Here is a 26,669-nt window from a genome sequence, read left to right as displayed (position 1 = left end):
AATTGTAATTAATTTTTTTTTTGTCTGTTTGTCTGTTTGTCTGTGTGTTTGTGCACGCTAATCTCAGAAACGGCTTATTCGATTTAGATACGGTTTTCACTAATATATTGTAGTAAGCTTCACTTAGGATTTAGTGTTTATTTCATGTCAATCGGTTCATAAATAAAAAAGTTATGTCAATTTAAAGAATCATGGCGCCTCGCGCCTGAGCGTCCGTGGCTATATAAAGCGCGAAAAGTCACTATTCCACGCGAACGAAGTCGCGGGCACAGCTAGTTTATAATATAATTGCAATGAGCCCGGATTAATTAGCTTTGGGTGTTAATAGTATAACTATCATCTTCGATCGTTTTCGATTAAAATTCGTTTAGAAAAGATTTCGTTCCGATCGTAGTCTCGTATATATTTTTTAATAAAAAAAAGTATTTAGACTAAAAGAAGTTCTGTAAAACACGGAAACTTGCAGATATATTTAGTGTAACAAATATATAATTAATATTGAAAATATTCAGAAACAACATCGACAAAATACTACAAAGAGAAACAGTACAAGATGATAAAGACGAATACATTGTTATAAACGCAGCTCAATACAGGTACAGTACCAGACAGGTTATATCATCGAACTTCAGAAAGAGATAATCGTCAGTTTCGGCTTTCTAGAGCGTTCTCTCTGTCACTCGTACTTGTTTTGTCGGTCACTTGTCAGTCCCAATGAAAGAGAAGCTGTCTATTATCTCTTTCTAAACTAAACATCTTTCCTGCCGGGTATAATCTACTGTATGATAGATAAATAATACTCGTTATATATATAACAAGATCAGGTTTTCAATTCTCAGAATTTCCCTTTTTATTCTCTGTTTCCCTGAATGTAAGGAGAAAATATAAGATCTTATATGGGCATCTTCTGTGTCATCCTTTTGTAGCACTTATTGATTTTATTAGAACTTTTCCTCTCTCAATGATCACCTACCAAAATCCGTTTAGTAGCATCTAATCAATATCCTAGTAAATATTATCCTGGTGTATGGACTTCCCTATCCAATTTCGTAAACATATCGTCATGTATCGACGCTTGCCTCTTTTATTTGTATATCGCGAATTATATTTGATTTGTCGTCTGTGGTAGCAATTTTAACAGACTCATTTATTCCGGTTGTTTTTACAATTGAATCATTGTGTAATTCATCATTATTGGAGTTATTGGTTTCAAAATTTGAGTGGTCCCAGTATTGTTCAAAATAATTATTGTTATCGGAAACGGTTTCTAAGGGCTTTGATATTTCAGTGTTCTCAGTATCTCTTGATTTACCCGAACCATTATTAGGACTTGATTCGTATATTATTATTCCATTACATTTCATTGATTGATCATCCTCTGCAAGACCATTGCAATCAATATTCAGTTCATTTGTTCCGTTTTGAATAGCATTTTCTTTAGTACCTACATCTTTATTAACAGTGCTTACAGTTTTTATATCAGTGTTATCAATAAGATCTTCAGTTTCGTTTACTACGTTATCTTCTACTTCTCGTGCGATACTCTCTTCTTCCTTCTTTCGTTCCTTTTCCTTTTCTTCTTTCTCTTTCTTTTCGGCAAGTTCCCTCCGTCGTTCTGCGTTCCACCACGGTCTGAATCGTTGAAACACTATACGCGTACGATGCTGGCGTTTGAACACCCATGATATTGCCATTTCGACATCTGCTATTCTGAAATCAAAGGAAAAAAAGTGTAAATTAAAAATTTATAATAGCCCCAACAAGTGAAGGTTACAGTAATAACCAGAAAAGAGCTGATAACTTTCAAACGGCTGAACCGATTTTCTTGGATTATTTATTTTCAAACAAATTAAAATCGGTTCATTAGTTTAGGAGGTACAATGCCACAGACAGATACACAGTTACACGTCAAACTTATAACAACCCTCTTTTTGGGTCGGGGGTTAACAATAGACTAAATCCCAGAGTTCAGCAAAATATTAATAGGAATTATTTTTGGGTTTTTTTTTGTAAAACTGCTTAAAATACCTTTATCTAGATGCTAATTACTAAAACCTAGTCAACATTAAAGCTATTCCATTGTAAAATCTTATGGAGCTTGGTATGAAGAATATTTGGTCGTTTTTTTTTACGTGAAAAGGATTCAACTCACACAGAGTTAGTTTTTAGATATTCAAGTTTAAAGGCTGATCTTTAATGTTGAATATTAAAAACCATTTTTATTATGAGTGTAGTTTTAGTATATTTCTGTCTTTCACTGGTCTAGTTTTGAAACAGACAAGTTATGTAGCTTGTATAAGTTACACCATTCAACAATTAAGTACATATTATGTAGCATGTAGTATGAAGTGACCCTGACTCAACTTTTTCATAACTGCACTGCCTTTTACGAATTAATTTTATACTAACAAAACGTTGATCGGAATTTTATCTAGGATGATGACATTCTATAAATAGTTGCATTATTATAAGATAAAGTTGAAAACTAAAACATCTCAATAAATGCTAAAATATTATACTAAAATTGTTTTTCTGTCGCTTGGTATATTTTATTTAATGTTGTAGTACTTTCTGTTCATTAACTTTCAATCTTCTCCTCTTTTATTTGACATCCTACTCAATAGGTAGGTAGATACAATAGCAAAAAAAAATTTTTTTTTGGAGACCCTCACTTTTTTATGTAGCATCCATCATCATCCAATTTTTTTCGTATAAAATATAGCCTATGTCACCCGGACGTTTACAACGAATCAGTTGACACCTCATTCATCCACAGTCGGCCCAGTACTTTAGGCGCTGTGGGTGGAACACACAGAATCTGGATCATACAGACATACATACATTAACTGCTAAAATCATAATCCTTCCTTTTGTCTTTGCCGTAGTCAGGTAAAAACTAATAAAGGAAAAATTGTAAACAGGAAATAAAATGTAATAAATATTTTGACAGTGATGTCCAAAACCATTTTAGTTCCACCTTAGTTAGTACGGAACCCTCGGTGCGCGAGTCTGACTCGTACTTGGCCGGTTTTTATGTCTATCTAGGTCAGTTGCCCATTAGACCCACATTCTCAGGCACGGCAATAGTTTGATTAAAGCTGTAGAGCAAGGTCAAACTGGCTCTTATTTCACGCGCACATACATAGACTGCTAAAATCATAACCCTTCCTTTAGGCTTTGCCGTAGCCAAGTTAAAAGATGCAAATACATACTCTATCATCAGAATCAGAACCATTGACGTACATGTCCATAATATTTTTTATTGTTTCTATGCCGTCGACAAGTGCGCGACATTTTTAATCTATACTGAATTTGTCTGGCTTCCCTTGTAGATAACATGTACATATTTATGTCTTCGGTTAGCCCGGTCACGTTCTTAATAAAAAGAAGAAAGTATTTCTCTAAGAAAGTATTTTTGAAAATTCAACCTCTGAAGGGATACAGTAGGAGTTTGAAATTTGTGTAGTCCACGCGGACGAAGTCGCGGGTATAAGCCGGTTAGAGATAAATTTTCAAATAGATAATGCTACTAGTCTGATGAGAGCCTACGGCCGTGGCTAGTTACCACCATACCACCCTACCAGCAAAGCCGGAAAGCGATTTAGCGTTCCAGTACAATACCGTGTAGAAACCGATAAGAGGTCTAGAATATAATAGAATAGATTTTTATTCAAATAAACTTTTACAAGTGCTTTTGAATCGTCAAATAATAATTTACCACTGGTTCGGAATGCCGTTCCTACCGAGAAGAACCAGCAAGAAACTCGGCGGTTGCTCTTTTCAATTGTTCAATTTACAATAATATTCTGTAATAATATTCTGTCTGGTTTCATTAAATACCGCCATGCCCCTTCCAAGTTAATCAGGTTCCACCTTAGACTGCATGATCACTTACCACCATGTGAGATGGCAGTCAAGGGATAACTTGTAATGGATTTTTAAATAAATGCTCACCTCTAATTAATTTTTAAATACATATCAAAAATCGCGGAACTGGCAGGATTCGAACCTGCGTCTTCTGGGTTCTGGGCCATGGTTTCGCTTACTGCCAGTGACGAAATTTGTGATATGTCACTCAGTACTGAAGCAACTGTTAATGACATCTAGTAGCGACACTTTGCAGCTATCGAAATTGCTTCCAAAGTTTACTTACTTTTAGTATCATCACAGTAAGCGAAACCGTGGCTAGAACACTATAATAAAAATGATTAAAATGCTCACCTCCTCTTGAACCGCTCTCTGTCTAGAGCGTGTCTCTCCCAGTGGCCGGCTCTCGCTTGTCTCGCGGCGAAGGCCCAGACCCTCATCACGTGGACCTTTGGTGGTTGTGAGGAGAAGGTGACCTGGTAACAGAAAAGTGACATTTAATACATTTGGCTGAATTTGGCACGAAGAAGAAAGAAAAAAAAATACGACGTGTAAGTGAAGCAACTTGACTACCGCCGCTATCAAATCCGCTACCGCTAACCGCTTGAAAATCGCGACGATAGTCTCGCCATGCTACCAAATTCGATTCAACCCTTATAGGCCGATTTCCACAGGGCACTACTATCGATGTTGCTCTAAAATATATTGTCAACACGAGGAAGATTTGACAAAAAGTGCAAATTTTAATTCCAGTACGTTAGGTGGGGCGCTTCGAATCAGTACAAAAATAATATAACTATGGCACAAGTCTTCTAGCGTACTTCACACTAATCACACTAATATTATAAAGGCGAAAGTTTGTGTGTATGTGTGTGAGTGTGTGTATGTTTGTTACTCCTTCACGCAAAAACTACTGGACGGATTTGGCTGAAACTTGGAATGGAGATAGAAAATATCCTGGATTAGCACATAGGCTACTTTTTATCCCGGAAAATCAAAGAGTTCCAACGGGATTTCGATAAACCTAAATCCACGCGGACGAAGTCGCGGGCGTCAGCTAGTGTATAATATGTCCCTTTCAGTGTCACGCTGGCCCATACATAGCACACAGTTCAAATGCTGCGTCTAATGTTAGTATATTTTACGCAGGAAACCCTAAAGTAGCCCTATTTTTTTTTGATTTTATGTCACCATAGCCTAATACATATCATCGACTCAGGATCAACCAAGAGTTCCCTCACTCTAGTTCACTCTGGCACCAACATGTCATGTCAGCCGGCTTTACATACTCTCTGAGGCACCGAGGTATAACCCGCGAACTTCCTACTTCCGGTAATTACTCAGAATTTTCCCAGAAAACCCAATAAATTTTTTGGTCCAACCCAAAAACCTTTTCAATTAACGTACTGACAAAGATTTGCTAGAACTAGGAAGCGATAACAATGCGACCACATCAATCAAGGTTAATTGGAGGTAAATGCCTCAAGGCACAAGTAAATGGCAACATTTACTTTGTGCAATAAATTATTTTGAAATTATAATTGAAAGTATGAAACAAAGGAACAAACTTGTGTAGTACCAACACAGTTCACGACAGAGAACTTCCAACAAAACGTCGAAACTTCTACGTCACTGGCAGGCGTCAAATGTTAGTTACATTTGACGCAGTTAGTTCTAAGGTAGTCCTATTTTTCTTTGATTTTACTTCACCATAGCAGAGTGAACTAGAGTGAAGGAACTCTCGATTTGATCCTAAATTGACGATATAATGTCAAATATTAGGCTATGGTGACGTAAAATCAAAGAAAAATAGAGCTACTATAGAGCTACCTGCGTTTAATGTATAACATTTGACGCCTGCCAGTGACGTCGAGGCCTTGACGTTTTGTTCGAAGTTCCCTACTGTGATCATAGCCTAATATTTGATATTTCGTCGATTCAGGATCAAACCGAGAGTTCCCTCACTCTAGTTCACTCCACCTATATTAAAACAAAATATTTACTAAGCAATACCTATCTAAAATAATTCCCTCACTGAGTGACTAATCTAAAGTCAAGCCCAAAAGGCTGAAACGGGAAGGAACTGGCGTACCATTAAAAAAATTGGGAAAATCCTGTGAAAAATGATTACAGGAAATATGCAAAATCTCCACAAGGACGAATCCGCGAATTTTATAGTTCAAACCGCTAGGTCGAGCATAGCAGAGAAGGGTGAGGTAGGTAGTTATTGAAATCATTCGTAGAATTTTAGTTGTAACGTAGTATTTATAAACAACGCAGCGGGCCTAACCTCGGCGCTTGAATCATTCGTGACGTCATCGTATCATTGATGGCATCGCAGCTTTATATGGGAATCAGATTGCGTTACTTTTACTATAGAAAATCAAAGAGTTCCCACGGGATTTCAACAAACCTAAATCCACGCGGGCGAAGTCGCGGGCATCGGCTAGTTTAACATACAGGGATGTATCCGCTGACAGTTCTCATAATTCCACCTCTTCAGACTAAGCCATACCACAATTCATGACAATCTCTTCCATGCTTCGACGTTTTGTTAGAAGTTCCCTTTTTTAAACCTTTTACTTTTTAGGGTTCCGTACGCGAGGGTGCCAACGGGACCCTATTACTAAATCTCCGCTGTCCGTCCGTCTGTCAACGAGCTGTATCTCATCAATCGTTATAGGAAGAGAGAAAGTTGAAACTTTCCCTGAATGTATATTTCTATTGCCACTATAACAAACAATAATAAAAAACAATAATAATAACATGCAATATGTTTGTGATATTGCAATACATACACCTAGGTATTGTAAGTTGTAACACAATAAATAAACATTTTTTGTCCAGGGTACTGTTTATAAGATAAGCACCAAAGTGTGTCATTTTAGTTAGAAATGATGACGAAGTAACGTGAGTCATCACACCAGCATCGTCATTGATGTAATCATTGATACAAATCGAGACGCGTGAGCAATAGTGGCGTAAACAAAACAACCCGGGTAATGACCTCGGGGAAACACTCGGAACATACTTTCAACTACTGAGATTTTTTTTATATTTAAGACTAGCGCTTGGCTGAATCAAACTTACTGGCAAGTGATAACGCAGCCGATGGAGCGAGCTTGCCTAGATGCCTATTCACTATGCAGATTTGAAGGCACCCACATTAGAAGTCCACTTCTAATATGGGTACCCGTCCAGGGGAAAATTGATGCCGGAAGGGAGTTCGGATTAGAAACTAGGAGTCAAATCGCTTCGTATGTGTCCGTGGAATTTCGACTACGTACGGGTTGTAGACCTTGCAATACGATAGTAAAAAGGTGAAGGTTTAGGTGATGCCCGCAGCTTCGCCCGCGTGGATTGGTCAGATCCCTTGCAGCATCAGGATTGATGAGTTGGAATCCAAATTTTTTATATAACAATGTCGAAATTTCCTCTATCGACTAAAAAAAAAATACGCAAATCGGTTCAGAAATCTCGGAGATACCTGTGCATAGGTAGAAAAACACAACTCCTCCGTTTTTAAAGTCGGTTAAAAAAGTAGCCTATGTTACTCCTTGGTTAATCCTCTACTTGTCCGTGAAAGTCTCGTCAAAATAGGTTCAGCCATTCAAACGATTAGCCCGTTCAAACAGATAGTCACTTCAATTTTATTTATAAGTTAGTATGATGAAAACGTGCCCCAGTTAATTGCGCTAAATGGAACTAGCATTAAATTGTCTGGGGTGAAGCCAAAATAATTACAATTAGATATTTTGGTAAGTCTAATGGATGACTGTACGTCACTCTTCATTTCTCTCGTTATATTTAGATCCCATATCCACGTTTCGATTTGATTGCGTATAGAAAGATAGGCGCCATTACTTTACCCTACTTTTATTAACCCCCGACCCAAAAAGAGGGGTGTTATAAGTTTGACGTGTGTATCTGTGTATCTGTGTGTCTGTGTATCTGTGTATCTGTCTGTGGCACCGTAGCGCCTAAACTAATGAACCGATTTTAATTTAGTTTTTTTTGTTTGAAAGGTGGCTTGATCGAGAGTGTTCTTAGCTATAATCCAAGAAAATCGGTTCAGCCGTTTGAAAGTATCTGTGCTCTTTTCTAGTTACTGTAACCTTCACTTGTCGGGGGTGTTTTAAATTTTTAATTTACACTTGTCAATAAGTCTACAACTTAGCCTTTCTAAGGTGACTGTGTTTCGCATCTGTGGTGTGTGCCCAGTGCTCATTCGATGGCAACCGATAGGGTTTACGGCCGTATTCACAAACGTTACTATGAGGTCTCACAGTGCGCTCAAACGCATAGTGTAGGTTCCACCAATCATATCATTGTAAATTGACGTGATACAGTCATCTGATTGGTGGAACGGACACTCTGCGTTCTAGGGCACTATGAGACCTCTTAGTAACGTTTGTGAATACGGGTGTTAGTTCTGATAAGGTAGTTCTATTCGAGATCGAGCTGTCTTAGTAACTTAAGGTGAATTATTCTCCCTTGCAAACAAGTTTCCATATTAGTTTGACATAAAGTTATTCTTTGGTTTCGCATTTCGCAATTCGGTGCAATTCTAAACAAAGCATTCTGCAATCGTTATTAAAGCAATATGAAAAGGAGAAGGCATGCAGAAGGATGAAGGTGAGAACAAAGGCAGGGCTGCCATAAAAAAAATTGCTAACTGTAGTAAATTTATGTTTTTCAAAGATGCTGTTGGAATGTCTTCAAATTATTTCATAGTGAGGGTAGTTATACGTTCAAGAGAGGTTTCAGTTCTACGTTGATATGTCAATCAGTGAATATGTCTTTTACGTTACAGTATACATTTAAATTATCAACCTGAGTAATGAGCATTTAAAAATAATATTTAAGCCCTCATTCACACGAGCGTTAAAAAAGCGTTGCGTTAAAACCCGGCGTTGCGCTGGAAATACAACAGTGCGCGATAAAAAAGCGTTGACATGTGAACAGATACTTGGGAATGCGTATTTTGTTCTATTTGAACGCTTTTTTAACGGACGTTAAAAAAGCTCTCGTACGAATAACGCCTTATACAACCTAAGGCGATATTTAAAACATGCCTACTAGTATTATGTACTGTAGTAATGGATTTTTGTTGTCCGTTAAATAAATAAATTGAATTGAATTATCAGTTCATCACAAAATGAACTGATACTGTGAATTGATATTGTTTTGATTATGAAGAATTTATAGATAAAAATGACGTGAAATAAATAAATTTATTGTAACACGAGATAATCATCAATGTATTTGGAAAACGTATTAGACAATAAAGGCTTTTTTATTTATTTATTTATTACTAGTATTATGCAAAGATACCTTGTTCATTATGCTGATAATGGTCTCATCTCTCTTAAATATATGTTCCTTGCTCTTGCCGAACTTCCATGAACTGACCTCTTTTTTTTTCTATCGATGTTTATTCAGAAGGCAAAGGTCATGACTACACACATCCTTTTGATGTCACACTAAATATTAAAACCTTCAAATATTACGTTTTCATAATTGGCTGATCCTTAACACACTGACCAAAATACCGTTTATTAGACTATTCCTTTACCAAATCATGACAAATATATGAATAAATCTCGAACTAGCTAAGTCAACTTGTAGGCCAATTAAACTAAACTCCATCTATAAGAATGTCATTAGGTTTATAGTCTTGTTAAGTGGTTACCTACACTTATGTTCCAGATAATATTGCTATCGTACGCAGTTAGTAAATCGCAAGCGTTTGAGTAGGCTGTCCACTTTGTATGTATTACTTATTATCATCACACACTAGTGCATTACGATAACGAGTTACGACCTATAAGGGCAGCCCGCATATTATGCATATTGGGATTTTTATGAGCAAAAAATACACTTTTACTAGTGTTCTTTTTAATTTTTTGTGAAATAAGTCCCTACCTACCAACACAAAGTATTTTTTTTTAATGTAGTAACACTCCCTTCAGCTCAATTACAATCGAAAATCTGTCTTTCTTAGTGGCGGTCCTACGTTTTAGAGAAAGCGTATCGTAAAATCTCAAGTTTTTGGTTAAAGCTGTACGTTGATAATACTCGTATGTCAATCAGATTATAGATATAGATGCTTCCGGTTGTATTCATGTAGTTAGTCGACGTAAGCCCATCACCCCCCAACCCATCCGGGGTCCTTTTTCACAAGGAATCAAATTGAGAATCAAATTGAGATCGCGTACCGCACGCGCATCAGATTATAGAGAAAGCCTAAGAAAGGATTTTTTAAAATTCTTCCCGAGCGAAACCTGGGCGGGTTAATTAAATAGAATATAGTCAACTACGTCAAAACATTGGAGGCACTGAGTACAAAAATATATAGTTGCGTGATTGAGAGGACACTACTGGACCCTGGATTTGTTGAAAATGCTAGATCAAACGAACTCTGGCGAGGAAGAGGCAGCATGATCTTTAGGGCCTTTTCAGTGCGACGCGGACGACCCACGCGGACGCCCGCGACGGACGGCAAAATGTATGAAACCTCAACAACTCCGCGACGCGGACAGCTCCGCGTCGCTCTGAACGCGCTGTTGAGGTTTCATACACTCCACCGTCCGCCGCGGACGTCAGCGCAGGCCATCCGCGTCGCACTGAAAAGGCCCTTATTTTACTACGGACGGGTCAAGAGAGGTAGGAGCTAAGCAGTGTGTACTTATTAAAGTTTTCGTCGGCTCATCCGTATTAGGTTCATCTGTAACTACTTTTGAGATTTTTGAATTGCCTCTGACTTAGCGTTCCGGCTTTCGAGTTACATGCACCAATTAGGCAGGTACCTACTTTCTCTAGGTTAAATATTCAAAAGATCAAGTTTGCATTTTATAACTTTGTACCCATTATTATATGGCTGGAAATAAGTGAAAATTAAAGAACATCAGCGATGCGAAGCGGTGATCCTGAAAGTTGAGAGAACAACGCAGACAGAGGTGCCTACCTGTTTCAAATTTCGTGTTACTGCACTTTAGTCATTACTTTAATATGTTTTGTTATTAACCCCCGACCCAAAAAGAGGGGTGTTATAAGTTTGACGTGTGTATCTGTGTATCTGTCTGTGGCATCGTAACTCCTAAACTATTGAACCGATTTTAATTTAGTTTTTTTTGTTTGAAAGGTGGCTTGATCGAGAGTGTTCTTAGCTATAATCCAAGAAAATCGGTTTAGCCGTTTAAAAGTTATCAGCTCTTTTCTAGTTACTGTAACCTTCACTTGTCGGGGGTGTTATAAATTTTTAATTTACATTTACACTTGTTTTTACAAATAATACTAATCTATGCATAAAAATAAAGACTTCGTGATTCTTATAAAATGGGTCGTTTGTATCTTATTTTAAAGCAATGGGGATTTGTGGAAAAGAAGTTCACAAATCCCCATTGAAGGGGATTGGCAATGGGGATTAGTGGAATAACCCCTACAATTTCTCAAAAAACCGCTGTATCATAAAAGCGAGTGGTGGCGGGGTGAAGAGTGACTGCACCACAAGGCAAACGTGGTGGGGAAATCGGTCATGTGGTAAACCATAGTGATGAAACATGTTGTAAAATCATGATAAACAATACAAGGTAACTGTCAGTTGTCACGTACTTTCATGATAGTGGTTATGTTAAGAGGGCTCTCTCCGTCACTCGTTTCATACAATCGTAGTTCCAATTTCATTTGAATATTAAGCAACCAAAGTCCGTGAAATTTTGCAGACATATTCTAGAAACTAATATCTATTTCTGTGGTTTTCCAGATTTCTGTTAAAATATTCGGTTTCAAAGTTACGCGGTCTTAAACAGTTACATACAAATCTTTGAGCCCCTTTAAAACTACATATTTTAGAAAAATCTAAAACAGCACAGACACAGATATTAGTTTCTAGAATATGTCTGCAAAATTTCATGGACTTTGGTTGCTTAATATTCAAATGAAATTGGAACTACGATTGTATGAAGCGAGTGACGGAGAGAGTCATCTTAAAGCTGCTTGAAAACTATGTACCTACCTAACTAGTAACTACCTACCTACTTACCGATAAAAATACACAAGTGACTTTATGGTAATGTTTCGAAGAATACTCAACAATAGTAGGAAATCGTAAGTGATCACCAGAATGATTCCGATATTATTTATAATAATTAGTAATTTAATAAGCTTATATGGATCATAAAAAAACGCAAACCCGTAAGTAAATATTATAACTGGGAAGGTGCCTATGTAAAATTCACGTCCACTGCTAGTTTTTTAACCCTTTAATTAAAAAAAGTAGGTACGTCACATGTTTATGACGTCACATCTATGTATTTTATACAGCAGCTTATTTAATCAGAATCTCAGTTTTCTTTATAATTTCACATTATTGAATCAGTAATGAGTTGAGTAGGTGCATAATGACTCGCGCTTTTTGTAATTCGGTTGAAAGGCCTTAGTTAATTCACAGGGTAACGTGACACACCTGAGTAACACAATCTGACGTGGAGGTCAGGTATTTGGAATACGTTTTTAGACTAAGGCATCCCTGACCGATTGACTAATCTACAAGTTACTTTAGCTATCAACGCAGCCAACGAACATACATAGAGCCCCAATAGCTCAACCGGTAAAGGAGTGGACTGAAAACCGAAAGGTCGACGGTTCAACCCCCGCCCGTTGCACTATTGTCGTACCTACTCCTAGCACAAGCCTGACGCTTACTTGGAGAGGAAAGGGGAATATTAGTCATTTAACATGGCTAATATTCTTTTTCTAAAAAAAAAAAAAACGGCGAATTGTTGCAATTTGGAACTGCATACCACCTACTATGCATTACAACTTTAAAGCGGAATTCACATTACGAAATTAGTCTTACAACATTAATTTCACTATCATTTGCACATGTAAATGTCTAATTTGTCATTAAACGCCATAATGCATGCATAACGAAATAAGTCGTTTACACGTGTAATTGATAGTGAAATTAATGTCGTGAAACTAATTTCGTAATGTAAATTCCGCTTTAGGAACATGATATTATAGTTAACGCCCCAGGCGCAGGATGATAGTTATGCTGTGAAGACAAAATGAATGGCGCTCTAGTATGGCCTATGGATTTGTGGAAGGTAATGGCAAATAGGTAAATCAAGCGCCCACCGCGTACCCATTTCGTTCCATAGAATGCCTCACATTTTGTCTTCACAATATCCCTTCCGAGCGCCCGGGGCGTTATATCAGGTCCATTAGGACCAGCGATGGCCATGTTGCTGTTGAGGAAAGTACATAGTAGCTAAGGTTGCAAGGACAAAATTGCTGATCATGACAGACAAATCTTTTTTTATTTTTTATTAATCAACTGTTGGTCAAGACATACTGATCACAATAATGCCTTCTTATAGCTATTAAATAGTGTTTCCTATTACAACACACTAAGGTTGTAATTGCAATTTCATAGGTCGTCTGTAGGTAGGTGTTTATTTAGCATTTATAAATACAGAGAAACCTGTTTTATTATAAATGCCAAATGAATATTTTTTTTTTAATTTATTGACTTTTAAGTCTTGTCTCTAGAAATATCTTTGCATCTGGCATCAACATGAATTTGCGATAAGATTTTATTTTAATTGAAAGATTACTTGCTTCAGACTAACCTTTGTCTGTCATTTCACTCGCTGCATTAAATGTAGTCTTATAACACTCATCACACTAATATTATAAAGGCAAAAGTTTGTGTATGTGTGTGTATGTTTGTTACTCCTTCACGCAAAAACTACTAGACAGATTTGACTGAAATTTGGAATGGAGATAGATAATATCCTGGAAACATAGGCTACTTTTTATTCCGGAAAATCAAAAAGTTCCCACAGGATTTCTAAAAACCTAAATCCACGCGGGTGAAGTTGTAGGCATCGGCTTGTATAATTTAACTGTCAGTGAAAGAATTTTCAGAATCAAATCATTTCAGAGTAGGTATTGTGTAGAACAAGTTGATTCTGCACAATATTTGGGTAGATATAGCACATATTTCTAATCTAGAAACATTTCTACTATCAGCGTAACTGTTTATTAGCACACTGCATGGATTTAGGTTTAAAAAGAAATTCAGTGGGCACTTTTTCATTTTCAGGATATATTAAAATTAATGTCCATCCTCCAAGACAAAGACAAGCACAATTTCTTTTGTATTTATAATATTAATGGAGTAAATTTGGAGTAATTAAAGGACTGAATATAGCCATGATAACAAAAACTGCATAGTAAATTCTCAGAAAATAAGGCAACAATGAACTCATAAAATATCTTCTAAAGCATTGAACCAATTAGAGGATAGTGTTTCAAATTGCAACTACATAATTAAATACATAGTAGAGTAATGATTGTTTACATGCGATTTATATAATCCTTGGTCAGTAATTACTAATATTATAGTTGCAAAAGTGTGTCTGTCTGTCAGGTACCTTCTCAAGGCCCATCCAACCATTTCAATGAAATTCAAAAAATTGCATTCGGAAAATTGACATAAGCTACTTTCAGCTCAGAAAATTAAAGTTTTTAATATTTTATAGGGTTTTTTTTATTTACTTGTGCTATAAGACCAACCTTTCTGCCAAATTTCATAATTTTAAGGTTTTCTTGACCCTAAAAATGAAGTAATTTACTCCTACTTACTCTCCCTCACTTAATCTATTTTATATTACTTATTAAGTATAAATAAACTACTTAAGCACCTACATGGAAAAGAAATGCCAATTTAGATTACACTATCAATTTTATGTTTATCTACAAGTGTTTAAAGATCAACATTACAAGGAATTTATATACACAGTGCAAGTAGGTATGTATATTATGTTTACTTTTTCTTGCCTTGTCAGGTTCATAATTGAATGAAACTGCCATAAAAATTCCCAGACAGCATGCACTACATACATGCAAAATTTTACAAGTCAAAGATTAAGACCCATTAGACACAGTTGAGTAGTTGCCCGGCGACTTGGTTGACGGCGACCATTAGAATCTGTGATTTGTATGGAAGTTGCAGTCTATACGCACAGAATTGTGGCTACGTCATGCGCTTAGACAAAGAGACCTCCATATACCGTCAACTGAGTTGCCGGGCAACTAATCTATTGTGCGTATATAAAGTAAGAAATAAAGACTCACCTTTTTAGGTGGCAACTTTCGTTTCTCTGCTTTTCTCCTCTCATTCAGCAACAGACCACATTTCTTGTCTTCTCTTTCCTCATCTTGTATCACGTTTATTTCATTCACTTTATCGTTAATCACCTCATTGCATACTTGCACACTGTCCACAACATCTTGACTATACAAACTATCATCTGTCAAATCACCAAAAGTCCGTGACAAATTATGAGCCAACTTGCAGGTGATACCAGAATCCTCTTCGATATCTGAATCGAAGTCTGAATGGATCACCTCGCCAATGTCTTCTCCAAATACATCATGAGATGTATAGCAACTCTCGGGTGATTCCTCAAACACAATAAATGAGTCCTCCGAATCACATTCCGATGGGATCCTCCGTCTACAATTGGGAGGGCTATCAGAGAAAACAATTTGAAATGAATCTTCACTTTCTAATGATGAAGAGAAAAATTTGCCAGTCACTTCATTAAAATAGTCACTGTCTTGTGAACTGTGTAGCTCTGTTGAATTTATTTCATTGCCAAACACAGTTTCGTTAGGGAAATCTTTATGAATTTCTGATTTCTCTGAATTGTGAACTGGTATTGGAATCGGATTTGTAATTTCAGGTGCTTGTCGAGTTGCTTCTGGTTCATTATTGACAACTTTTTTACCTTTTGATTTTAACAGCGCCTTTAGTTTACTTAATTTCTCCTCACAAGAGGAGACTACTTCTTCAGTATTTACAAAACTACTATCATTTAACACAGATTGCTCATTTAGATCATTTTTTTTATTGTTTTCAGCGGGTAAACTGTAGACAATATCTGTGGGTTCTTTAACACACCTTTCAATCTTAACTTTTGGGGCCTCTGCATGAATATATTCTTCATTATGATGATTACAAGGACTATAATATTCAATGTACGTATTGTCAGCAAGACAGGTGACATCTTCTGGGGTGAAGGCATCTTCAAATGACTCTTCCACTGAGCCTGCCTCAATAAAAGCCTTCCGTGGTCGATTCAAACGAAACTTTGAGGGTTGTTCATTTCTGTTGTTTTTATTAGTTAATAGCAATCGAACCTGATTTAACTTTTCCTCACAATGACTGGCAGCTAATCTACAATCTGTGCTCATTTCTACTTCCAAATTTGCATTTACTTCATTGTTAGTGGCAAAATTGAACAGATCCCGCTCATTTTTATTTTGAACCTCAATGTTGGAACTCTGCCAGGGTGACGGCGCCATCTGCTGGTCGTTATAGTCTTCGAAACAATCGTAGTACTGAGAGGTTGGCGAGGTCGTACGCTTCTGGAATATCGCTCCCATTACATTGAGAACGCCAGAAAAGAAACTAGTTATACCCGCCAGAGTTGGATAATAGTCCGGCCTTTGAGGCCTTTCCGTTTCCTTTGTCTCGACCATGTTAGGTACCTTTTTTTCCTCACCAGTTATAACAGAATCTGCCAAATTTTTCTTAAGTGGATCGGGAATCAGGTGGAGATTGTTAAAAAATAAGGTATCCCCGTATGTATGCTTCATTTCGTCCTTGGAGTTCGTTCGGGAGTCTGTTGAATAACTTGTAAGCGGAAAATGTATCGGAGCAAATCCGTTAAAATCCAAGAGATTGCGTCTTTGACGCGTATCATTAAAACTATGCATTTTTACAATTTTACACTATTTTTACAGGTCCAAAGAGGATGCTAAGCCATTTTACACTCACGCGTACATATTAAAGTCTCTATCTCTGGGTCTAAATATATTAGGAGAAGGCTTTATTCTACACTTTATGTCCAATGTTTCTTCGTCCGATATCCAAGGACTAGGATAGACACAAATCACTCCGTTAATCACGTTACACACTGTATCACCGTAATATGTATCTTCTGAATAACACACAGTTTTGTTTTCTTGAGAAAAGTAGTCGTTTATTAGCTCCATTTTAATAATTTTTCTTAGTACACGTCTTTATAGTTCAGCCATTTTGTAAAAATCTGAAAATTATTTTGGTAAAGTCCAGAAATGCAGATTATCACTATCGCTAACACTATCGTCTGTGAAGTCTATGGAATGGAATCGATAAAAACTTAATCGATTCTACAAATATCGATTCTTCTATTAAAGAATAATAATATTATAGTTCAGTTTAAAATCCTATATTTTCTTCTATGAAAACGTCCTCAAAAAAAATCAGGTATAGAATTATGCTTAACAATCAGCATAAGTAATTCCACATGCCTTTAATTCAACCACGCTAGTTTTACATTTTTCTTTATGAATCGATTTCCATTAATGTCGATTCAAACAAAGTTTATCACATTGACGTATTATAAAGGTTTATCAAGGAAGTTCCTGCCATAGACAAGTTGTTCTTTTCCTTTCCATTCTTTTCTGATGCAATCATTTAGGGAGTCTACACACTGCCCGATTTTATATTCAATGCATTCTTATAAAAGAATTAAGTTAACTTAAAAATTAATATGTATTAAATATTTTTATAATGAGAACATTAGATTTAACGAAATTTTTGACCACATTGCCAATTTATTTTTCATAAAATAATAATACTGACTGTACTTAATTCTTTTGCATCGATCATTTTTAATCACGACGTCTGTAAGCATCTTAAATAGAACACTCATAGAGCACAGCTCATAGACATATAACCTAGTAGTTCCTTGTTCAAAATGCACCGGCAAGTTTGAAAATATTTGAAAACGTAAAAATAAAATGTATTACTTTTGAACATTTTTGAAGCTTGAAGTGATTTAAAAACAAAACAATAAGTAAAAATGCCAAGTTAAAAATATGTTGTTTGTGTATTCATAAAAATTGAAAAAATATAAAAATAAAAAACATAAAAACAAGCCGTAAGCGTTTTATTTAGCTATTTCGGATATTTTCTTTATTTTTTTATTATTAGATTACTAAAGTAAAATAATACTAATATTTTGTAGAAAAATCAAGGCGACGCAATTTCTACTAGTACCATTTGCCAAAAAATTTGAAAAGTGGATAAACATGGCGGACAAGAAGAAGTGAGTATTTTTGCCGAAGTCAAGTAGGTAGGTATACAATGTACACAAAATAAGTACTTAAGTACAAATTACTAGACATACAGTAAAAAAGAATTTCAACCCCTAAGGTAACCTACTCGTAAAATAGGGGTTTGGAATTTAGGTTATAAACTAGTCTTTTTATAATTGGATTGGTCTCATTGTTCACATTTCCACCCCGTTCTGCTTCAGTGGACAGGCACCCTTAACATCCATTTCTTCTACAATCTGGTACTGAGTAGGTACCTAGTTGAAAGCCTGAATATCAAATTACAATGACAAATTACATAGCTAAAATGGCTTTAGATCGCAAGCATCCGGCGATGCACCAGATAAGAAGAAAGATGAGAAACAACAGGACTCATCGAAGGTTAAACCCAAAATCAAGGGGGGGATATCTCAAACAGCTCCACCCGAGCCAGAGGACTTACCAAAGACTCCGTCACAGATCGCTCGAGAGTAAGTAATTTTTGTATTGATGCTTTTTAGGGTTCCGTCACAGTTTCGTGCCCAAAGGGTGCAACGGAATTCCATCAGTAAGCCACCGTTGTCCATCCGTTCATCCGTCCTTCCATCTGTCTGTCAGTTGATAGCCGTAGTCTTATAAGCCGTAATAGGTAGAGAGTTGAAATTTTCACAGAATGTGTATTATTTCTATTGTCGCTATAACAACAAGTGATAAAATTTCAATTAAAAATTTCGGATACGAAAAATTTCGGATTTTTATCAGAAGCTAAGGTTCCCGCTGTTTTTATTCGATGGGCTTGATTTTTTCTCCACTTTTTCATTCGATAGCAAGCGGTTATTATTGCTTAAAGGGAAGCCGAGTATAGAGCAATGCAACGTAAGGCCCGCTTCAAACGGCGTTGGCCAGAGGTTACGAAGGTCAAGATTAAAACCGCGCCCTGGTCCCCACCGGGACCACCCCAGAGAATGCCACCAGTCGTAAGTATTACCTACATCGAACATAATATTCTTCAGCAAATGTGATAGTAATCACCATCACGATCAACCCATCACCGGCTTACTACTGAGCACAGATCTTCTCTTTCACGCACAAGAGACGGAAAGAGACAGAAGAAGAAGGTCTTCTCTAGAATGGGAAGAGTTTGTCAATAGTCTATCACGCTTCAGATACCTTTAAGAACATAATGACGCATTAAAGAAAGTGATATTTAATTGTTTAGCTCGATAATCCAAAAAAAATCTTAGCCTCTTTCACTAGTAGGCGGTTGCAAACCTGTCAAGCATTCCTTCACACCAATTGCCTAGGGTTTGCAGATCTTTTCTTGCTTCGTTCATCCACCGACAGCTAGATCGTCTCAGGACGTTTTTCTATAGCCCTCCGCTATCGAGTAATTATGATCTTCAAAAGAGAGTGTGGGAGATTCTTCTCCCACCCTCTCTTTAAGTGTTCAACTTACACTGAATTATTTCTTCCAGTTCTCTAATCTTCTTGTTCTTCCTCCGTATTTTGCCACCATACTAGGTCTGATTGATCTCAGAATTTTTGTGCGCTGACTGAAAGAAAATTCAGCTTACGATTTTTATTTGCTAACATGGGGTTATTCTAAGGGCAGGTCCAACAAATTCCTGAAAGGCGACAACGCATTAGCGTTTCCTTTGTTGCTGTAAATGTCCAAGGGCGGTGTTCACTAAACATCAGGTGACCCGCTTGCGCGTTTGCTCGTTATTTTTATTAAAAAGATAGTTATATATTTAAGGGTTTAATAGCTTTAGTAAACAGTAAAAAATCAAAAATGCCAAAAAGGCGTTCGTTACAAATGCACGTGAGAATTCACGAGTATTTTCATAGGGCCCACAGACATCATAAGTAATTCAGGGTCAGTTAATAATTTTTTCACAGGTAATAGAACTGCCAGAGATAGTGAGAAGAAAATGGGTACCACCATATTTAAAGAGGAGAAGACGTCGACGGAAGCTAATGCGGATCCCTCCAGACCAAATCACACAACCTTTGTACGAGTATGCAAAATTAAGGAAGGTAAACTCTCTTTTTCCCAAGGATTTCATCGGATCGTGAGGGTTACACGTACAAAGAACGGCTAACATCTAAGTGTGAAAAAAAAAACCAGAACGTAAGAAAGTCGTAAATGTCTGCTCTTCTACATAGACACTAGGTAGAATAAGAAATGCCGTTCTGAGCTCCAATTTCCTATCCACGGTCGACTTAAAATGTTTATACCTTCAAAAGAATAGTGAAGTGTAAACAGGCATCTTCTAGATAGCTTTTCTCATCTCATACTTATAGAAAAATAAAATATTAGATGATAGGTTTTTAAAAATCACGAGGGAACTCTTTGATTTTCTGGGATAAAAAGTAGCATAAGTCACTCTCCAGGTCTGACTCTATACCCATGACAAAAATCACGTCAATCTGTAGCTCAGTTGCGACGTGATTGAAGAACAAACCAACACACAAACATACATTCGCATTTATAAGATGCGTAGTGATTAAATATTGATTTGGAATGAAAATATATTGACACATCAGGTTTTTTACAGATTTGGCACAACTTCCTTCAAGTGGAAAAGAACAAGATGATGCTACAAGGTAGCATCGGCTGTAATTCTAAGAAGTATTCTTCGACAGCTTGTGGTAATGATTGAATGGTTTTTGTCTGTATTTTTATTTGCTCATTTCTGTACTAGGTATACCTACTAGGTTAGTATTAAAGTCCAGGAAGATTTTCGAAATTAAAAATTTAAAACACCCCCGACAAGTGAAGTTACAGTAACTAGAAAAGAGCTGATAACTTTCAAACGGCTGAACTGATTTTCTTGGATTATGTCTAAGAACACTCTCGATCAAGCCACCTTTCAAACAAAAAAAACTTAACTAAAATCGGTTCATTAGTTTAGGAGCTACGATGCCACCGACAGATACATAGATTACACACGTCAAACTTATACCACCCCTCTTTATTGGTCGGGGGTTAAAAAATACTTGCTATCAATTTCTTGTTAAGTAAGAGGATTTTGTTCAATAGGCAATAAAGTGGTGTTGTTTCTGCTCTCCGCAATTTCTAAGCTAAATTGATTGGTCTCAAAACAATATTATCCTTTTCCGCAGGAAACATTATTTTTAGACCTTTTATTTAGAGACCCTTACACCTTTTGCAGCACTATATCCTCAAATAAAACAGGGATAAAAGACTTTTTTAATTATTATCAGGATCTCAAACTGCCTGCATAGCAGTTGTGTGTCGTGCTCTCCTAGAAGAGAAGGAAGCTGCAGATCTTGTCAAGCGAGATGTCGATGATCTGATTGATTCTGGCGACCGATACTACAGGCAGTGCATGCTGGCTCTCAAGTGTTATAAGGGTATAAAACCTTGTTTTGGTGACTTTCCAGCGGTATTTCCCCCAGGTAGTTTTTATTCAATAAAGAATAAAAATCTTATTAGATCTTGTGGTTATATAAGTTCTTATCCTCAAGAGTTACAGCGTACCCTATCTCTGAATTATCCGCTCTATTTAAGGCTGCACCATCACTTGCCAGCAGGTTTGATTACAGCCAAGCGCTAGTCTAGATTTAAAAAATCCCTGAAATGGGCATAACTTTTTACAGGCGTAGTTTTTTTATCATCACACAAACATGGCCGGCCGGCTTCACCTGTACAGTACCTGTATTATCCATACTACCCATACTTTCCATACTTAATATTATCAAAATGCGAAAGTGTGTCTGTCTGCCTTCTAACTTTTCACGGTCCAATGGTTTAACAAATTTTGATGTTTGGTACAGAATTAGCTTACATCCCGAGGAAGTGCATAGGGTATTTTTTATCCCGGAAAATCAAAGAGCTCCCACGGGATTTTTAAAAACCTAAATCCACGCGGACAAAGTCGCGGACATCAGCTAGTAATTTTATGAATTAGGTAAACCCCAGCTACAACTGAACCAGCTTCTGCCATCGTTCTTCTTTCACGACAAGAAGTATACAATCAAGATGGAGGAGGCTGAGAAAGGGTTGCTCGCTAAACATCCCGACAATATACAGCCGGACTCGGATTTGATGGCGTAAGTGAATGAATGTTATTTAAACTATCCATGCTAATATAATGTAAAAAAAGGAACCCTAGTTAACGTGTGTTTATCAGTTATCTTTTCAAGGGACAACTACTGAACCAATCTTGATAAAAATTGGCACAGAGATAGTTTGAATCCTGAACAGGGATAAATTACTGTTATTGCGGAAAATAAAAAGATCCAACGTGATTTAAAAAAATCTAAAACGTGGGCATCAGATTATAGTACAAAAGCGTAGTTGAGGTGAGGAGTTTCAATCGAGAGTTCTAAAATACCTACTTAGAAAAAAAATTATTGTGATGTGATGCAAAGAAAGCTTTTAACAGCATACAAACCTATCCTACAAGTAAGAGGATAAACGACAATATACAGCTAAAACCTCTGGGTTTTGCAATTTTCTGTGTAACTATTTACCCTCAATAACTTAGACCCCAAACTAGGAAAGGACAGTGAGAAATTCCAACGGGATCTTTAAAAAACTTAATTCAAGCAGTCACAGTCGCCGGAATAAACTAGTTGTGTGTAAATGACTACAAAGAAAAATTCTCTGTTCCAGCTTCATGGAGAAACGCGTAGGCACCACATACATGATGATCCTAACGGCTGGCGATCGTCATTTCCTTATTTGGGGACACCCACCACCGCCAGAGTCTGGCAGCCAAGTGAAGACCATCTGCTATATCTTCGACCCTCACATGTTGGACGAGCTTGGATGTCCGCATAAAATGTAAGAGACAACAAGATTTTGGTAAAGCTCTGATGAAGATGTTCCAAAATATTTTATGTTTGTGTGTGCCATAAAGAATTCTAAATAAAATAAATGGACCTGAAACCACATGGGTGAAATTGCGGGATCATCTACACCATAAATAAATCAGTAGAGAGTCAGTTAAGATCAAAATAGGTACTCATTTGAATTAATATGGCACAGATTTGGAGCCGGAGCATTTCTCCGATACGCAGGCATAACGTCGTTTGTCGTGGACTTCCTCGCAAACTATGGAGATCTTGAAACAGCTAAGATGGGCACTCCCCAACCTGCATTGGCTTTGACGAATATTGAGGTATTTTTTCTCACCATCATCCACCCCCAATTTCCATCACTGTTTTAATCACAAATAAAATGTTTGGTTACGATATTTTCAGCCGATTTTTGAAACAGCTAGGAATTTGAACCATTTCCTGTTTTCGACATTTGCTCATTACGAACCTTTTAGTACTCTGAAGTGAGTATATGGCTTTTAATCGATATGATCTGGCAGGTGTTTAGGTCTTCGCCTTTGCGAGGTCTTAGGTTTACATCTATGTAGCCCACTTTGAATTGGCTCAGACTAAGACATTGTTAAAACGAGAGGCATCTAACTTTTGGAACTCTGCCTGCTCTACGTCCTTTTGGCTTCTTTGCTGCAATCTCTACTGCCATCTAGCCTTTTACTGGAACCCATTTTTTATCAGTAGTATCGGCCAAAACCTTTGGCATGTGGCACTACTAAAAGCCATTAAACAAAATACGAAGAAGAAGCAAACCTTTGGCCTTTACCAGATTTTGACCTGGACCAAACCCAGTTTTAAAGTATCATTTGGCAAGGTGAATCAATCGATGTTTGACCTTTGACCTTTTTAAAATCGATTTGTAGGTTGTTCAAATTGAGCCTCTCGACCGAGTGGCCCATTACGAATTGGATCTTAAGACACTGAAAATACACTGTAGGAGTGAATGGGACAGCATGAATATAAACGCACTTATCGAGAAAAAGAGAAATGAGGTAAGTTCTACTTCTTCTTCTTCTTTGAAAAAAGTTCTTTATACTTACCAGCTGGTCTGTTGTGGTTTCACAGTTTATGAACTTCATCTGAAACTAGCTTATTCCCGCAACTTCATCTGCTTGGATTGGATTGAGATGGAATTGGAATTTCTCAAGATCTTTTCTTAAAAAAACGTACCGTACCTAATCTTTTTCTAGATTTAGTGTTCGCGATGTACCTACTTGCGATATGCCAGTTAGTTTCGCCGTTGGTATCTTGGGTTGGTTTGGACGATAGAATACTTAGTTTTTGAATCTATTTAATTCTATGGATTCAGAATAAAAGTATATATAGTAATATAATTTCAGGGAAAATATCCACTGTGCTCCCTTAGTGCGGTAAGCTTGGCCACGTCAAGAGCCACATCGAAAAGGAAAGTTCGAGATTTTTACCAGAAAACACCTAAAGAAGTAAGAAACTCACCTTCACCATTATTTTTTTACCTATATCTGTATTTCTCTCGTTCCATATAGAGGTAGATAAAGGATACTGCATCAATCAATCAACGGCTTCGGCCGTGGCTAGTTACCACCCTACCGGCAAAAGACGTGCCTCCAAGCGATTTAGCGTTCCGGTAAGGCCACACGTCTCTCAAGATTGTTTTACACGTCATATTCATCTTCAGCCGCCTCCACAACTACCGGTCGCTCCTGAGCGCGCTCCGCCCGAGCCCACCTTGGAGCAATTGATACAACTGCGAGGAGAAAACTTCTTCCTCTACTGCCCACGCCAGGATGCACACGCTTATGGCAGGTAATTAAATATAAATTTTTTATATTTAATTAATTTATTCGTTGCCATGACAAGTTTTTAGTTTGATGATGACAGTTTTTGCGATCAAACCTGTTGGTCAGTAAAAGATGCAAGTGGGTTAACTTGTTAAGTTTAATAAAACTTGCACCTATTCCAATATCTCGTGATGTCTTTATCGTTAGGGTAGTAATGGTAACTATAATCACGGCCAAAATCTACCAGAGTAAAAAAAATATATGTTCAGAAATCGCCCCTGGGAATCGAATCTAGGATCTCACACAGTTATAACGACCATAGGAATTATTGCAAGGTCAAAGAGACCGTCAAATTGTCACGAAGTTTTGATTACTGACACTACATACTTGTAAATATCGTCACAGAAATTACAAGTGTAAATTAAAAATTTATAACACCCCCGACAAGTGAAGGTTACAGTAACTAGAAAAGACCGAAAAGACCTGATAACTTTCAAACGGCTGAACTGATTTTCTTGGACTATTCCGCGCCTATGATCTAAAGTATCTGAGTTTTCCAAAACATCATTTCCAAATAAATAATTATGTATTTAGGCAACGTCCATCTTGACAGCTTGACATTTGTCAATTGACATAATATTATGAACCTAACGGTTAACTAACCTTCTTTTCTACAAGAAAACTAGAAAAGAGCTGATAACTCTTAAACGGCTGAACCAATTTTTTTGGATTATAACTAAGAACACTCTCGATCAAGCCACCTTTCAAACAAAAAAAAGTAAACTAAAATCGGTTCATTCGTTTAGGCGCAACGATGCCACAGACAGATACACAGATACACAGATACACAGACACACAGATACACAGATACACAGATACACACGTCAAACTTATAACACCCCTCTTTTTGGGTCGGGGGTAATAAAAGGACTTCTTTAATGTAGCAAGTGTTATAATGATGTCACAACATCTAACGTTGTTGAAATATACTAGCCAATGCCCGCGACGTTGTCCGCGCGGGTTTAAGTTTTTCGAAATCTCGCGGGAACTCTTTAGTTTCCGGAATAAAAAGTAGCCAATGTCACTCTTCAGGTTTTAAAATCGACGATTGATGATCTGTTGCTCCGTTGCGATGTGATTGACGGATAAACCAACACTTTCGCATTTATAATACGGGTAGTGATTTGACTGAAAATACGCAGGATGACGTATATTTTTCAGAGATGACATGCTACCACGTCCAAAGTCTGAGACAATAATGCACAGTTACGTGGAGATTGCGGACCAAAACTATCACTCGCAGTATCAACAAATTGACGTGGAGAAGTGGATTCTAAGAGCCACCAGGCATATGGCTAGTTGGCGGTAAGTAGCTAAATTGCTCTTGCAGGAGTAAAAGCCATACATTTTATGTCATCCAAACTTATTTATTAGTGTGAAATTTTCTGCCCTTGGGAACCGTGTCAATCTCTAGGTCTTTGACTTGCAAAAAATCACGGCGATCCATTATTCTGTTGCAATGTGATTGAAGGAAAACCAACAAAGCAATAACCAACAAATAAACAGACAAACACAAATTTGCATTTATGTGGGTAGTTATGATAGATTTATCCCACTTCTGACTTACAAAGTTTAAATTACATCGCTGGTGTACAGATACCAAACATTCAAGACGTTCACGGGTATATCTTGCTGTGTGGCTGCGTTGGCGATGCTCAGGAGACTTCGCGCTCGAGCGTGGAATGAAGACATTTTGGATGAGACTCTTGATGTTGGATACAACTTGTTCAGAGTAAGATTTTCTGTATGCTCCGTTTTGGTTACATCCCAAATTTTGTCTCATCTAGGAGTTGAGCGATTAAAATATTTTCTACCATATTTATTCGGCTCTCTTTATCCATCAGTGATAAAAAGCAAATTATGATTTTACTTTTGTAAATTCTTTGCTTTTTTTATTCATTGCTTTTTCATTTACCATTATATATGGTTGTAGAGACCACATAGCAAGCCCTCCTTTGCAAAAGGCAT

The 26,669-nt window shown here is 37.1% G+C and overlaps 2 protein-coding genes across 3 annotated transcripts in view; one reads left to right on the top strand and one right to left on the bottom strand.

Moving 5' to 3' along the window:
- Window positions 1–444: 444 nt before the first annotated feature.
- Window positions 445–17,019, bottom strand: LOC123870910. Of its 2 annotated transcripts, XM_045914405.1 has the most exons (4): window positions 15,013–17,019; window positions 4,222–4,343; window positions 1,524–1,710; window positions 445–1,490 (listed from the first exon to the last, which is right to left on the bottom strand). In XM_045914405.1, the coding sequence occupies exons 1-4, from the start codon at window positions 16,657–16,659 to the stop codon at window positions 1,062–1,064; spliced, it is 2,385 nt and encodes a 794-aa protein (XP_045770361.1). In that variant the 5' UTR covers window positions 16,660–17,019; the 3' UTR covers window positions 445–1,061. The 2 variants fall into 2 exon arrangements, with proteins under 2 accessions (XP_045770361.1, XP_045770360.1); XM_045914404.1 differs by having other exon boundaries at window positions 445–1,710; window positions 15,013–17,018.
- Window positions 17,020–17,844: 825 nt separating this feature from the next.
- LOC123870909 overlaps window positions 17,845–26,669 on the top strand; it is a 43,201-nt gene continuing 34,376 nt past the window's right edge. The window contains exons 1-15 of the mRNA XM_045914403.1: window positions 17,845–17,867; window positions 17,955–18,035; window positions 18,360–18,512; window positions 18,872–18,998; window positions 19,921–20,058; window positions 20,580–20,673; window positions 21,250–21,399; window positions 21,957–22,098; window positions 22,664–22,834; window positions 23,039–23,171; window positions 23,745–23,873; window positions 24,222–24,323; window positions 24,539–24,666; window positions 25,863–26,006; window positions 26,298–26,433. Coding sequence (XP_045770359.1) covers window positions 18,019–18,035; window positions 18,360–18,512; window positions 18,872–18,998; window positions 19,921–20,058; window positions 20,580–20,673; window positions 21,250–21,399; window positions 21,957–22,098; window positions 22,664–22,834; window positions 23,039–23,171; window positions 23,745–23,873; window positions 24,222–24,323; window positions 24,539–24,666; window positions 25,863–26,006; window positions 26,298–26,433 — 1,764 coding nt within the window. The 5' untranslated portion in view covers window positions 17,845–17,867; window positions 17,955–18,018. The remainder of the gene's footprint in view (window positions 17,868–17,954; window positions 18,036–18,359; window positions 18,513–18,871; window positions 18,999–19,920; window positions 20,059–20,579; window positions 20,674–21,249; window positions 21,400–21,956; window positions 22,099–22,663; window positions 22,835–23,038; window positions 23,172–23,744; window positions 23,874–24,221; window positions 24,324–24,538; window positions 24,667–25,862; window positions 26,007–26,297; window positions 26,434–26,669) is intronic.

This window comes from Maniola jurtina, chromosome 13, assembly GCF_905333055.1.
Source record: "Maniola jurtina chromosome 13, ilManJurt1.1, whole genome shotgun sequence".
NCBI lineage: Eukaryota > Metazoa > Arthropoda > Insecta > Lepidoptera > Nymphalidae > Maniola > Maniola jurtina.
Note: the sequence above shows the minus strand (reverse complement) of the source record. Positions and strands in the feature narration are given on the sequence as shown.

Excerpts from the sequence above, each read along its gene's own strand:
- LOC123870910 (XM_045914404.1), bottom strand. The coding sequence starts at position 16,659 with ATGCATAGTTTTAATGATACGCGTCAAAGACGCAATCTCTTGGATTTT. Across the intron at positions 4,344-15,012 it reads GAAAGTTGCCACCTAAAAAG|GTCACCTTCTCCTCACAACC; the intron begins GTGAGTCTTTAT and ends TTCTGTTACCAG. Across the intron at positions 1,711-4,221 it reads AGAGAGCGGTTCAAGAGGAG|AATAGCAGATGTCGAAATGG; the intron begins GTGAGCATTTTA and ends CTTTGATTTCAG.